Consider the following 15,117-nt stretch of genomic DNA (forward strand, 5'->3'; position numbering starts at 1 on the left):
AATTACTTCAGTTTTTTTAAAGAGATTAATTTACTTTTATTTTTTACATTTTCTTTTTTAACTGATATCACAAGTGTGATCCCAAGTTATTAGTTCCCACAACTCACCATTCACATTCTCTTCTTCCATACTGTTGTGGATACAAATAAACACCCATTTACCGTTAGATGGTACTGTTTTTGGATCCTATCATAATCCAAATTTTTAGAATATTGGATATTTTAGGTTAAAGTTTATCAAGTTTAAGAGTAAAATTATTTAGAGTTTTAAATAATTTAAAAGAAATAATTTATGTTAAATTATAATGAAATTTTCATTCAAATTGATCAGAATTAAAGTTGATAATGGGTCGGGTTGGGTCGGACTAGACCTTAACAAAATTTTAGGCTTATTTTCTAGGTTCAGGTCCAGCCTGACTCGTATTAATTTTTTAGATTATTTTATTATATACAACAAAATTTTAAAAATAAAATATATGAAATACAATTAAAAACATTAAAACAAATATTAAACAAAAAATTAAAAATACATTAAAATTTTTTATACTAATATAGTTGCAACTAAAATAGCAGCAAAATTAATAATAAAATATAAATTCTACAATATTCAAATAATGTTAAAATGCACAAAACAACACTCAAACAACAACAAAAATAACAGCAAGAATAACACCAAAACACCAAGAACAACAAAAAAACAGCAATATAATATTTTTTTAAAAATAATTAATTTATTCATGTCAAATTTAGGTTAAAAAATTCTTACTCGAGGTTCGGCCCAAAGGTCTTATTTTTTTCTAAATCCATTATTTTAGTTTATATATTTATCCAAACCCTCCCGATTTTTAGATAGACCAGCCCGACCCATAATCAGGCCTAATTGGAATAGAAAAGTTTTTAATTAATTATATGTGATTTTCTTAAATTTTGAGGATTTAATGGAAGTAACAAAATGTAAAAATAATAATAATAAAAGTTTTAAACTTTAAATTCACAAATAATTTGAGATACAAATAAACACATTAAAAACATTTTTAAAAAAATCAAATCTTTTTAAAAAAAAACCAAGGGCTTTTCCAATATTTTTCTTTGGGATTTGTCATCATCGAAATTGATAACCAGCTTCGATATATCGAATTCACTTGAATTCCTTCTTTTCCCGATTTCGAATACGTATTGTTTGCCGTTTAGATTCATTAGTCTTGGACTTTGCAGCACTCCCATTGACCTCGACTTGCTCAGCTTCACCGTCGGCGTTTTTGCTGGTTTTTTTCTTACCAACGCCACGTGCTCGCCGTCCATATCAATCTCTGTGGGGCCTACCTTCATCATCGATGCAGCCACCGCCTCCGTTAACGAACCGATCGATTTCGATCTCACCACACCTTCTCCGATCACATTCGCTTCGCAGCCGCTATCAGCCACGCTCGTCACTTTTCGGCTGTTTCTCCTGCTTCCACATCTCGAGCTCCTTGCCGCCTCCTCGCTCCCTTCAAAAACCGGGTGGTTTATAGCCATCGGTTTATGCACGCATCTCACGCACCGCCTTAGATTGCTCCAAACGGGTCCAGCGTGAACTCTTTTGCTCACCACTGTCAGACATTCCACCACTTCTTCCATCCCGGGACGTTTCTCCGCCGCGGACCTAACGCACCTAGCCGCCAACACCGCCAAACTCCGGATCACTTCCTCACCCACTGGTGGCCCAACACGACCGTCGCAAATGGCGGCGAAATCTCCTCCTTTTATCAACGGAACCGCCCAGTCAACAACTGACGGCGGACTATACTTCAAATCAATAGCATGCCTCCCGCTAATAATCTCCAATAACAAAATGCCGTAACTGAACACGTCACTTTTCGTGCTGACGTCACTCGGGGCTAAATAACTCGGGTCGAGATATCCTAACGTCCCCGCCGGTGGGGTGCACTTAATCCGTACATCCTCCACGTGTCCTATCAATGCAAGCCCGAAATCACCCAATCGAGCGTTCCACCTTTGATCAATCAAAACATTGGACGATTTTATATCCCTGTGGATCACCGGCGGGTTACCCGAATGTAAAGTTTGAACCGCTTTTGCTACCTGTAAAGCGAATCGAACCCGGCTGGACCAACCCGGCGGTTTACAAGAAGAAGAATGTAAAAGATCGTACAATGAACCGTTGGGCATATATTCCACGACGATTAATTTATTCTTACAAAGTGAATCGGAGCAGTAACCGATGAGATTAACGAGCCGAGGATGATAAACTCGGGAAAGAATCTCGATCTCGTTGTCGGCGGGACTGTTACAGTTCTTTGACGTTTTCTTAACGGCGGTGATTAACTTGCCGTCTTCAAGTACGGCTTTGTAGACAGAACCGTGACTACCTTTACCGAGGAAGCTATCGGAAGAGAAGCCATTGGTGGCGGTAAGAAGATCGGTGTAAAGAAACTGCCGGATCCCGGTGTCGTTTCTGGTTCTTCTGGGCTTGTTTTTCTTGGGTTTTTTTCTATAATAATCCCAGTTGCAAGGATCACAAACTTTAATGGTGGACTCCGCATTGCAAGAGAGGTAACCCATGAAATGAGTAAAGCTAGAGATTAATCAAAAAAAAAATGGATGGTTTTGAGCTGATCATAGCAACCACCATTAAACACCACCATTAAACTTGAAAATAAAGGTTTTAAACTAACCCTTTTAAATATGAAAAAAGAAATGGGTATTGGGGAAGACGAAAGGGGTCGGCTTTGGCTGGCTATCCAAAGTGTTTTAAAGTGAGTACTGATTTTACAGCTTTGGAGATGTGAAAACAATCAAAGCTTCAAGTTTTTGAAAATTTTTATAATATATATTTTTTATTGAGTATTGATTTTCGCCATGCAAAAGTTGGAGACTTTGAAGGGGAATTTCTCGGGGAAGGTTTAAAGAAGTGGGGCAAAGTGGGCTCCATCAATAATTTTACCATACTTTTTTTTTCTTTACACTTTTTTCATTTTGAATTTTATTCTTATTTTTATAATTTTTATATTTTAATATCTTATAAGGAAATGTTGAGGTTTTGGATCTTGAACGTCCCTCATCATTTATAATTGCAATATTATTTTATACTGTATATGTTTTATATGAATTTTGTCTATTTTTTATATTAATTCTGCTTTTATTCGTTTTTCGTCTATTATGCATTATATTGATTTAATTTTACGTATATATATTTTATTTATTTATTAAAATCTAAAATTTTATTAACCATGAATCATATAATTTTTCTTTTATAAAAGTATTCTATTAATTGCAAAAAGGATATGGATTTAAGCGTACTCAAACACATTTTATCCTTCGATTTAGAAATTGAGAAGAGAATATAAATAATTTTAAATATTATATTAAAAATTTATCAAAAATTTAATTAACTTCTAATTTAAAAATTAAATTCATAACACATTTAAATGTTATAAAATTGAGATTTTTAATTTATAAATTAAAAGGATAAAAATTAAAACTTTAAAATTAAAAAATAGGAATATAAATTTTAAAAAGTAATGATAATGATAAAGGCAACATAAACATTTGCCAATTAGCTCTTTTGAGGCTTTTCTTTCTATTTTTGTTCTGTAATGGTTTAATGGGGCCTTTGACAGCTAACATTCTAAAAACGAAATATATTCTCATATTTAATTAGTTTTTAAATATTATATTTTAAATTAAAGTAATTAATATAAATTTTATTAATTTATTAATTCACATATTATAATTATTTTTAAAATAATTATTAAAACATTTTAACATACAATATAGTTTTACTTAATTTAATTAATGTAAAATAACATTATTTAAAATAATAAATTATTAACATAATTAACTCTAATATTAATTAAGTGGTAATTAATATGCTTAAATTTTTATTCAAGTCGTAATTCTATTTTACAAGAATAAATTTAGCACAACTTCTTTACATAAAATTTTTAAAATCTTTTAGTTAATACTTTTATTTAAAATTAGCACAATTTTTTAACTAATGATTGTAATTTAAATTCTTATTATTTTTAAATGTGTTGTTATCAATACTTTTATTAAATTATATTTTTTTAAAATTATAATTATTTTTAAATGTATAATTATCCCAACTTCTATTTTATTTTAATTTTAACTAATAATTTAAATTAAATATTATAATTATTTTTAAATGTTTATGTTCCTTATAATAATCGGTGTCGTATTGATGAACGTTTTGTATTATTTTGATACTAATACCTACTAGAATCAATGTGTTTTTCGATATTTTGATTTTTTTCCTCATATATTTATAGTTTTTTTATAAAACATATATAAATATATTTGTATGTAAATATATATTTTAAAATTATTAATTGAATTTGAGAATTCAATTTGGTGAATATATTTTACTTTTTAAATGCAATTATAAATTTTTGTGATAATTTGGGGTTGTCATTGGGACTATGCTCGTTAAAGTAGAATCTTTAGAAATTATTTAGAGTTCAAATCTCAACAAATGTAACTCTTGTAATCCTAAGGTGAAGGATCTATTAAAAGGAGGAGCAACAAGCCTTGCCAATGAATCGACTGACTACTTTAAAACTTGCATTTTGTCTAGAGGCCCAATTTTTATACTCACACCTAGACCCCCTTAACGGGTCATTCAACATCTACAAAAACTTGGCGAAGCTCAACTTTATGCAAGGCAAAACAATATGCCTCGCTTAAACATCAAGTCATATATAGTGGGCCTACACAATTCTCAAAAGAGATACGAGGAAGAGTCTTTGATGATATTCACCAATTCATCACATCTTGAACAAGGCTATCCCTTTACCGTCCTATCACCGACTATAGAATGGAGAACTCAATGGTCGAGACTCATAAGTAACCACCCTTCCTCTATAAATATCCGCTCAAAATCACAACAAGAGGAGGTGGCAAACCTCATTGTCTACATCCCGCCAAAACTCACTCCGAACTCTCTTCTTTAGTGACTCTCACTACAGGAAAACAGACTTTTAGCGGCGTTTTTTTTCCTTTAACGGAGCTTGGGGAAAAAAACATCTCTATATGTAACGCCGGTAAAATTCGCGACGTTTTTTTAAAAAAAGCGCCGCTAAAAGTCCTGGTCTTTAGCGGCGCTTTTTAGAAAAACACAGTAAAGACCAGGATTTTTAGCGGCGCTTTTAAAAACAACGCCGCTAAAGACCAGGACTTTTAGCGGCGCTTTTTAAAAACGCCGCTAATTTGCCCAGTTTTGCAATATGTATTTTTGCACCTATATCCAACCCTCCTGCAAGAAATCCAATCAAAAACAGCAAATATACCATGAAATCCAACCAAAACCCGAAAATTTAAATAATACAAAATTATACGAAAAATATATTATATAAATTGTAAATGTATATTCAAAATATTCTTACAATAATGTTAAAAGTTACAAGAAAATAAATGTCTAAGATGGCGGATTTTGAAATTGCTGGAACATAGTCATCATAGATGAAGTCAGAATCGAGTTCATTGTATTTTCTGCTCGCCTGCCTCCTCCCGCCGCCTCCGCTCTAAGTTGAGAAATTTGCTCATCTGTGCTAGCTTGTATCGAACTATCTCGATCTTTTAGCCTCGAACTTCAAACTTGACTTTGACTCTCGGAAGGCATGTATTGGTGCGAGGTGGATCCAAAATATTGGGTCGAGTTAACACGGATCCTTGAAATCTAACCCGACCATACCTTTCGGGACCCAAAACTTCATTAATAATTACATTATCAATATCCTCAAAATTAACAAAACTATCAATCAAGCGGTCACTTCATACTCGCCTTCTTACCTTTTAGTTTCTCCTAATAAATCGCTTAAAGAGTTAGAAACGAAATATACAATAAAAGGAATACAACATAACATTATTTAAATTAAACTAATAAAAGCATTTAATTAAAACATTATAATTAAATATTATAAATATTTATAATGAATCAAATTTTATTAAGTAAATATACCATAATTTCGCACCTCGGATGTCATCGGAGTTCCATCTTTTTTTCATGCGTAATGTCAAAAAGTCAAGGCGTCCAACTTTTGACCGACGAGGCTTCCTACAATATAGTAGTAAATATTATTTAATAGTAAAAAGTCATTAATACTTGATAGAATTAATAAATCCATAGTACCGCTGCCCGAGCTACACAAGCAAAACTTCTCGATCTCGGTGCGTAAATTTTTGTTTTACTGCGCTTGTTCCAACTCGCTCACGGTCCTACATAATGAAATTATTATTACGTATATAGTAAATACTATAAACCGAAAAATTTATAAGAGTTTGCAAGTACATAATACCTCTCCTTTCTTCGAATTCCAAAGTCGAACCGCATCTTCCCATTGGTACCTCAGCATTCCCGGTGGGACATTTTGCAATTTTTCTTCGAAGCTTATGGGTTTTTTAAAATATTCTTTTTTCAAAATGCTTTTGTGGTTTCTCCATTTTTTACCCAATGCTTTCTTGATATAGGCATCAAAGACATCTAAAGCAAACCTCTCCTAAAAAACACAAAGTTTATGAAGTAAATATAAATGAAACTTAAACCAAAGTATTATAAATTACATTAACGTTTTGTTACCTTAATATTAGAGAGAGCTTGATTTTTATTGCTATCAGGCATGTTATGCCATGATTCGTAGTTGATGGGCAACATGCTATCAGGCATGTTTGTCTCATAAATTTAAATTTGATTATTTTGTATCACTCAACATTATCAATATTTTACTCTTATAATTTCCTATTGGGAAATTTTTTTCGTACCAAAAATTATTGTATAAAATGTACAGAACCCGATTTTCTCGTATTTTTGTGATAAAAATACTCTTCATTAGAATTTATATTTTAAATTAAAAAATATTTCTCTCATCAAGATATGTAATCATTAGTCATATTTTAACATAAAAAGTGGATTACTTTAGTGTGATACCTCTGTTTTTGTTAGAATGTATGGTTATTTCTAAAGTGGAGTTAGTATGCTAAATAGTAAATCACAGACTTGATATGTGATAGATTGTTCCTGGAATTGAATAGGCCTTTGTTTGATTGTGGATTGAGTAAATGAGTTACCTTTTAAAGAGACATGAGTTACCTTTTAAAGAGACTTCCTTAGGTAGTTGATTGTTCCTAAGATTCAAAGGGTTTTATTAGAAGGTACCCTGTTCAAATGTATCAGATGATACATTCGCAACATCATTCACTTCCGATGAAGGAAACAAAGCAGTTGGCCACTGTAGTCTCTAAGAGTTAGTTTATGGAAAATTGTTTTTGAAGAGTTTGGTAATATTCATTATAGCTGTCAAAAAAATGTTTTTGAAAAAAAATTCAATTGACGTTGAAAAGAAATTTAGAAACCATTCTATCAAATACAATAATGGTTAAAATACAAACCATTCACAAGTTTAAGCACTCTTAGAAATAAATTATCATCACAAGACAATCTACAAACTTAATATAGAGCATTTGTGCTTTGGTTTTAACCTAAGTTCATAATTGACACTATACATAATCAAAGTAAAAAAAAAATTTGGAACAACGAAATTTTCCAGGAAAAATAATATTTGTTTTAGAAGAGAGAAGAAACCCAAGTTCTAAATGAGTAATGTTGCATCAGAACTTTAAAAATAAATTGAAAGAAAGTGAGACTTTTTTTTTCTCCTCAAAATTACCATACTATAATTTGGAAATCAAACTGGAAAGGACCATGAATCTTTGCTTTAAAAATCTAGACACAAAATGGATAAAACGAAAGGGGTCTAGTACAACGAAAATCGCAGCACAGACAACTTAAATTGTCTAGCTTACTTATTGACATAGATCTTCAAGGTTTGTTCCTGTTCTTGACACCAGACTTAGCAACTTTCAGACTCCTATGCACAACACCAGCTTACTTCTATTTTTTTTATTTGTCAAGTTTATAAACCTCTTCGTTTTTACTCATTTTTTCGATTTAAAGGTTCCACACTCGACTCCACTAATTCAACATACTACACTTTGGGCTTACTAAACAAAAAAAAAGGGGGGTCTGAAAGAACAACTTAAGAAATAGAGGAAAAGTTAAAGAGTCTGGAGGAGGAACTGGAACGAGAAAATTGCAAATTAGGAAAACTTAAGACTGATCATTTCTTGTTCAAGTTTCAGATCAGTTAAAAACATGAAGGAAAATATACTTGTGATGGGTCTTAGAGTTTGCAATGAGAAATGTATGAAGTCTGTATGGGTTAAATGCAGTGGAGCATGTGAGAGATATATTAGTATGTATGTATGTCCTAGATCAAGCAATAATCACGAAGCTAACACGCAATAATCATAAAGCTAACAAAACATTAATTAATCCAATAAGAAGCCTATTTTTATCAGTGAATCTGGAAATATGTGCTTCCAAAGCAAAATAATACAAAAATGACCCACAGCTGTTTTTAAAAGCAAAATAAGAAAAGCTTACCCTATGAACATGAAGATTCCATTACATGCTTGTTCATGGCAGGCGTTGCTCAAATGGCTTCCAAAGCTTATCAACTTATATATCTGCAATTTTCAAAAGTTATAAAGAGGATAAGAAACTTTAATGGAGTTTGCAAAAAAGGAGATTTATATGCATACCCTTGCTTAAAAACGCATGAATTGGAATTGTAGAGACAGTTTCCGTTTGCATGAAAGGGGTCTGGTCTTAGGTTTCTTGGGTGCTGATTCTTTTGGGGAAAATTTAGGGATCAGAAGAAATTAGAGAATTGGGAAATCTATTTTGGGTTGCAGGGAGGCGTCGGGCATGAGAAAGAAGCAAACATAGCAGGAAAACGACACTGTTCAAGGTAAACAATTATTTTTTTTTGCGGCGTTTTTTTAAAAAACGCCGCTAATCCCCTAAATATTGTCGTTTATTATTTTAATTTTTTGCGCTAATCCCCTAAATATCCATTAAAAACGATGCCGTTTATTATTTTAATTTTTTGCGGTGTTTTTTTTAAAAACGCCGCTAATCCCTTAAATCTTTAATTTAATTTTACTTAAATCTCTTAAATCTTTATAAATACTTAAAGTAAATTTATTTAAACTTAATGATATTGTTTTAATTTTTTTAATACATATATACATGTTATTTTCGTTTGATATTTATTAATTTTTAAATATAAACAAGTTGAATATTTTAATTATATTTTTTCTATTAGTTGTTTAATTATATGTAAGTTGTGGATTTAGTCCTTTTACTTTCATTTTGTTATTTTTAGTCATTTTAATTTTCAAAATTTAAAATTGTAGTATTAATTAAATGGTAGCTATTAAATTCATTAAGTTTTGCTATTTCTAAAATTTAATGTAACAAACATATTACTCACAAAAAGCCAGTTACGACTTTAACGGTTGTCATTTGTGTCAAAATTAATATTTTAAAATTCGAAAAGTATATATAGGGACCAATAATAATCTAATTGGATAACATTAACTCAACCTACAACTTTACGCATAATACCAAGACTAATAGCATAATTTAACCAAACATATATAATTGCTATCATTTGAGTCACCATGACTAAAATTTTAAATTTTGAAAAGTACAAACGATAAAATTGATCGATTTGAAAAATACAGGGACTAAAACTAATCAAATTAAAATATAAGGACTAAAGACACATTTTACATATAGTACATGGGATAATAGCATAATTTGCCTCTTTTTTTTTTAAATTAATACAACAATGATTCAAACTCATATTACTCTAGAGTACATATGAAAACGACGACGTTTACTTTAAAGTACTATGTTTTTTGCGGCGTTTTTTTTTTAAAACACCGCTAATCCCCTAAATCTTCATATAAAACTACGCCGTTTACGTTATACTTTTTTTTTGCTTTTTGTGGCATTTTTGAAAAACACGCCGGTACTCCCTTAAAAATGACGCCATTTTCGTTAAACTGCTTTTTCTTTGCGGCGCTTTTTGAAGTTTTTTCAAAAAGCGCCGCTACTCTCCTAAATATCCAATTAAAACGACGCCGTTTTCGTTAAACTGCTATATTTTTTGCGGCACTTTTTAAATAAACGCCACTAATCTCTTAGTTTTTATATTTCATTTTTATTTGTTATATTCTATGACAATTTTAAGTTTAAATTTCACTTAAATAAATTAAGTGTAGAGGAATTAATTTGAATTGAATTATTTTAATATATCAAAATATATTTAGATTAAATCTTAAACCATTTTATTTATATAAAGTTTATCTATTATCTCTTAAATAATTTAAACTGTAATTATAATTTTAATATAATATTCAAATTAATATTATCTCTTTTACAATTATATAAGAAATCGTTTAATATATAAATTAATTCATACTTCTTAATCATAACATTAAACCTTTAACCCCTATCCCATAAACACTAAACTTTAAGGCACTCCAAATTATAAAGCCTAAATCCTTAACCCTAAATATAAAATGATGTTATATCAATAATTGTGTTAATAAATTACAATAACTGGATCAAATTAAAGTTCATGTATACAATTGCACACTAAACCGTTGTTCATGTATGCTTTTGGGATTTAACCTATCTTGATATATTTATTTTTTAAAATAATAATTTATATTTATCTTATTTAGATTTATATTATGACAAAATCCAAGATACACAAGTTATGTAGTTCACCATATTTATCCCCAAACCCTAAAAATTAAATCATAAACCCCACACCCCAAACCATAAACCCCAAATCATAAACCCTAGATCTTAGACCAACATCACCTTAAATCCTAAATATATATATATATATATATATATATTACAAGGGACAAAGATAATTAAAAAGGAATTTTATTGCTTATCTAAACTCTAAACCTGTTAACCCCTATCCCATAAACACTAAACCCTTAACCCCAAACCCTTACACCTTAAACTCCAACCCTAACCCCTAAACCTATAATTCATCATAAACCTTCAAATATTAGTTAACTCTTAAACCTTAAACCCTAAACCATATATCTTAAACCATAGTTAACTCATAAACTTTAAACTATAATGATAATTAATTTAATATTTTAAATTCAATACTATCTCTTTTACGATTATATAAGAAAATATTTAATATATTGTATAACCATAAATTTTAATAATTATTGTTTTAGGGGTTATAAATTAGTTTATGATTTTTTTGGGGTTTAGGGGTTATATAACTTTTAGCAGCGTTTTACCAAGAGCGCCGCTAATGCTTTGGTCTTTAGCGGCGTTTTACCGAAAGCACCGATAATGCTATGGTCTTTAGCGGCGTTTTACCGAAAGCGCCGCTAATGCTCGGTCTTTAGCGGCGTTTTACCAAAAGCGCCACTAATGCTCTGTCTTTAGCGGCATTTTACCAAAAGCGCCGTTAATGTTCTATTTTTAGCGGCGTTTTAGTAAAAAACACCGCTATTGCTCTGTGTTTTTATAAAAACGCCGCTATAGCCTTATTTTTATGTAGTGTCTCCATACCAAATATCGAATATGATGAGAACTAAACCATTGTACTATTTAAATCTTGTATAACTTTAGTGTTATAACAACTTTCTATATTAAAAAAGGGTTTTTAAATATATACACCATTTAATAATAATTAAAAGATTCAATTTCTATTGTTTGTCATTAGTTGTTGACGCATATCACATATTATGTGATTTTTTTTTTAATAATTTCATTATAAATTCTGATCATATCTGTTCTTTTTGACACAATGCTTAAAACTATAAATAGCCCCTCCCCAACGGATAAATAGGAAGATAATGCGCTTCAACGCACTTGAAACTATGTCCTCCTGCATTGGCAACAATACACATACCAATCAAGCTAAAATTTAATCAGCTATGCTATGTGTAACATCCCGAAATAGGGCCCAAACGGAACAGTGGTTGCGAAACCACAAATTCGAGGTAGAATGTAACGGCCTAATTTTCAGTGGTGTCAAAAATGGTGATTTGAGATCACTAAATCGGACAAATAAGATTGAACAAGATAGTAACTTAATATTTATGAGTCAAGTAAGAATTTAGAAGAATTTGTGAAATGGTGAAATTAGTGAATTAAAATAATTTATTAGGTCAGACGGGTCAAAAACGAGGTATCGAGACCTCGAATTTAAAAATCGAGCTATAAATATTTTTATAAATATTTATGAAGTGTCATTGAGTTAGTATTAAAGTTTCGTTAGAAAATTTTGATGTTTGGATAGCTAATTAATTAAAAAGGACTAAATCGAAAATAGCTCAAAATTTGTTAAATTGTGAGTAAATAGCTTAAGTATTTAAAAGATGGATTTAAAGAGCAATTAGACCCAAAGGTTAATGGCTGGACGGTTTGGGTATGAAATAAGCAAGAAAACAATGTGAACAAGGGATGAATTGGAATTAGCATAAAAGTTAATAGTTAAAAAATGATGTAATTGAAAATCTAGACATTTCTTCATCTTTCTCAGCCGAAACGCCGTAGCAGGTCTCCTATGCTGGTTTTTCATATTTTTGCACCATGTAAGTTCAATTTTACTATTTCTTAGTAATTTTTATGTTTTTGTGACTTTTACAATTAGGTCCAATCATCTAATTCATTAGTTTTTGATTTGATGGGTGAAATTGGAAGTTACCCTGGCTGAGTAAGGGTAGTTTATGATGAATTATTATGAAATTGAAGTTCTAATTTCATATTAAGGTTGTTTTATTAAGTCATTTTGATAGAAAATGGTATTTAGGACCTAATTGTGAGCAAAATTGTGAATTAGATGTTGGTGTTGAAATTCAGAATATCAAAGGCTGTGAAATAGTTTATAATGATAAAATAAAAGTGTTAATTTAGAAAAAATTAGTTCAATTGATGGGTGAATTGAGCAGGGACTAAATTGTAAAACTGTAAATTTTGGGGTAAAAGTGCAATTTCGAATTTTGAACAGCATAAATTGTGAAGTGAAATAGAAATCAAATAAATGCTAATGAGTAGAAATATTTTATATTATAGATCAAGAATCCAAAGAAGAACGAGGAAAAGAAAAAGTAAAGGACTAAATTGTAAGGTTTAGTCACATTTTGTATCAAGGTAAGTTTACAGTAAATAAATGCAATATTCTTTTATTTTACATTATTATTGTCAATTTCAGCATTTATATATTATGTTATGAAAATATTTAAAGTCGAATTTAAGGTGAAGTGACAGAGGAAAAGTGTTAGAAAGCCCCGGTTGAACCCTAAGAATGTTAGGATATTAGGGTTGACAGGACAGAACAGAAATGAGCCATGTAAGTCCATATTAGAAATATGGCTTTGGAGACAGGATTGAGCCATGTAAGTCCATATTATATATGGCATTGGAGACAGGAATAATTCATGTAAGTCCATGTCAAAGATATGGCATTGGCGGGATATTGATAGACAGGAACGACCCTAGTATCCTTAGTATTCCGAGTGGTTCAACGGGTCAGGATACGAGTTAAATTACAGTGAATTAACAGCAAAGGAAAAGTAGATTATACTTATGAAAAAGGAAAGGTCAGGTAAGAAAGAAGGTAAGGGAATAAAGAAGAAGATAGAAATTGAGAAGTAAAGAAATTTATGATGTTAGATGATATTATGCATAATTATCCATTATGTTGAATGTTGTGATTTATTTGCTTGTAAGCTTACTAAGCCTAGTGCTTAATCTCTTTATTTTGTTCTTCTTATAGTACTTATCTAGTCACTCGGGATCGAAGGAAATGTCGGAGGCCGATCACACTATCAAAGAAATAACTCGGTATAACTAGGCGTTTTGTTTTGGGTATGGCATGTATAGAAACTTAGCTACTTTTGGTATAATATGAATAATGAATGATGTGTAAATACTTGCTAGTGATTAGCTAAGAAAATAGCTGATGATATACATGTTTATTAATATGTATGATTGAATGATGATTATCACATGAAAATTATGAAAAATGTGAAAGTAACCTAAAAACAGATTCAAGTAACAGAAATGATGTAACTTTGAAAAATCATTAAAAATTGTAGAAACATAGTTTGAAGATGAATAATATATGAAATTAAAGCTTATTATGTATATTTTCTTATGGAATAAGCAAAACAGGTAAAAGTATTATATTTTATGATATATCTGAGTTTTAGTGAAACAGGGTCAGAGCAATTTCTGGATCCCCTGTTTCAACTTTGGAAATTCACCATAAATTTTACAAAACTAATTAGAAGGTATAATTTATATGGTTAGAATTCTTGTTGAATCTAGTTTTGAGAGAAACAAACGACTTAGTCATATGAATTTTGTACAGGAAGAAAAATGGTTTGTAGTAAGAAGAGGCCAGTGCAGTCGAGTTTTGAAACAGGGGAAACTTTAACTAATAAACTGTACTAATTGGCTAAGTCAAAAATTCTAGAAAAAAATTAGTAGATATATATATGAGTATAGTTTCATGAAAAATTTACGGATCTTAATTTTGAGTTTTGAAACTCGAGAAATAAATTTTTAAGTAACCATGACGCAGAAAAACAGTTTATTTCGAAAATTAAAATAAGTGATTTAGAGTTGTTTAAAAAGTAAGATAAGTTTAGTAACACCTCAAGCTTGACTCCGGTGATGGTTTCGGGCGTGGGGGCGTTACACTATGTCCTTAAATAAATGATGGAACATGATCTAGTAATTCTGGACAGCAGACTAATAATTAAATATATAAATACAAACTTAAACTATGTAATTTTTTTTAAAATAATAACTAAATTTTCAAAAAAAAAAAAACAAAGAATGTTAATTATAATAGTATATTAAAACGAAAGTTTATTTTAAATGTATTTTGCTTTGATGTAGAATCAACATCAATCTATCCCAAATTTCTTCCAAATATTCTTAATTCAAGCTTGATTGTGTGGAAATTTTGATTGAATATATTTTGCTTTTAGTAATCGTAATTAATATTAAATAATTTTAATTCTAGTTGATTATACATTTATTATTTTTAATTTATACATGCACATATAATTGTACTAGTAAACTCCTTTAAATATATATATATATATATATATATATATATATAGTATATATAAATTTTAAACTAACAAAGTAATAGTAAAACTTGAAGATAAATTTTTTATTGTTTAAAAATAA

General features: G+C 30.0%; 1 protein-coding gene and 1 long non-coding RNA gene across 2 annotated transcripts; both read right to left on the reverse strand.

Annotated features, from left to right (window-relative positions):
- Nucleotides 1–966: 966 nt before the first annotated feature.
- LOC108484653 (serine/threonine-protein kinase-like protein At1g28390) lies at nucleotides 967–2,860 on the reverse strand. The gene has a single exon (XM_017788527.2). It carries the CDS (start codon nucleotides 2,562–2,564, stop codon nucleotides 1,053–1,055), a length of 1,512 nt encoding a protein of 503 aa, XP_017644016.1. The 5' UTR covers nucleotides 2,565–2,860; the 3' UTR covers nucleotides 967–1,052.
- Nucleotides 2,861–6,189: 3,329 nt separating this feature from the next.
- On the reverse strand, nucleotides 6,190–8,867 carry LOC108485732 (uncharacterized). The gene is made up of 4 exons (XR_001871355.2): nucleotides 8,619–8,867; nucleotides 8,461–8,543; nucleotides 6,317–6,517; nucleotides 6,190–6,236 (listed from the first exon to the last, which is right to left on the reverse strand). It is a non-coding gene; the product is annotated as an uncharacterized LOC108485732 (long non-coding RNA).
- Between the last annotated feature and the right edge of the window lie 6,250 nt (nucleotides 8,868–15,117).

Source organism: Gossypium arboreum, chromosome 6 (assembly GCF_025698485.1).
Source record: "Gossypium arboreum isolate Shixiya-1 chromosome 6, ASM2569848v2, whole genome shotgun sequence".
In the NCBI taxonomy this organism is placed as follows: domain Eukaryota; kingdom Viridiplantae; phylum Streptophyta; class Magnoliopsida; order Malvales; family Malvaceae; genus Gossypium; species Gossypium arboreum.

Excerpts from the sequence above, each read along its gene's own strand:
- LOC108484653 (XM_017788527.2), bottom strand. The coding sequence starts at position 2,564 with ATGGGTTACCTCTCTTGCAATGCGGAGTCCACCATTAAAGTTTGTGAT.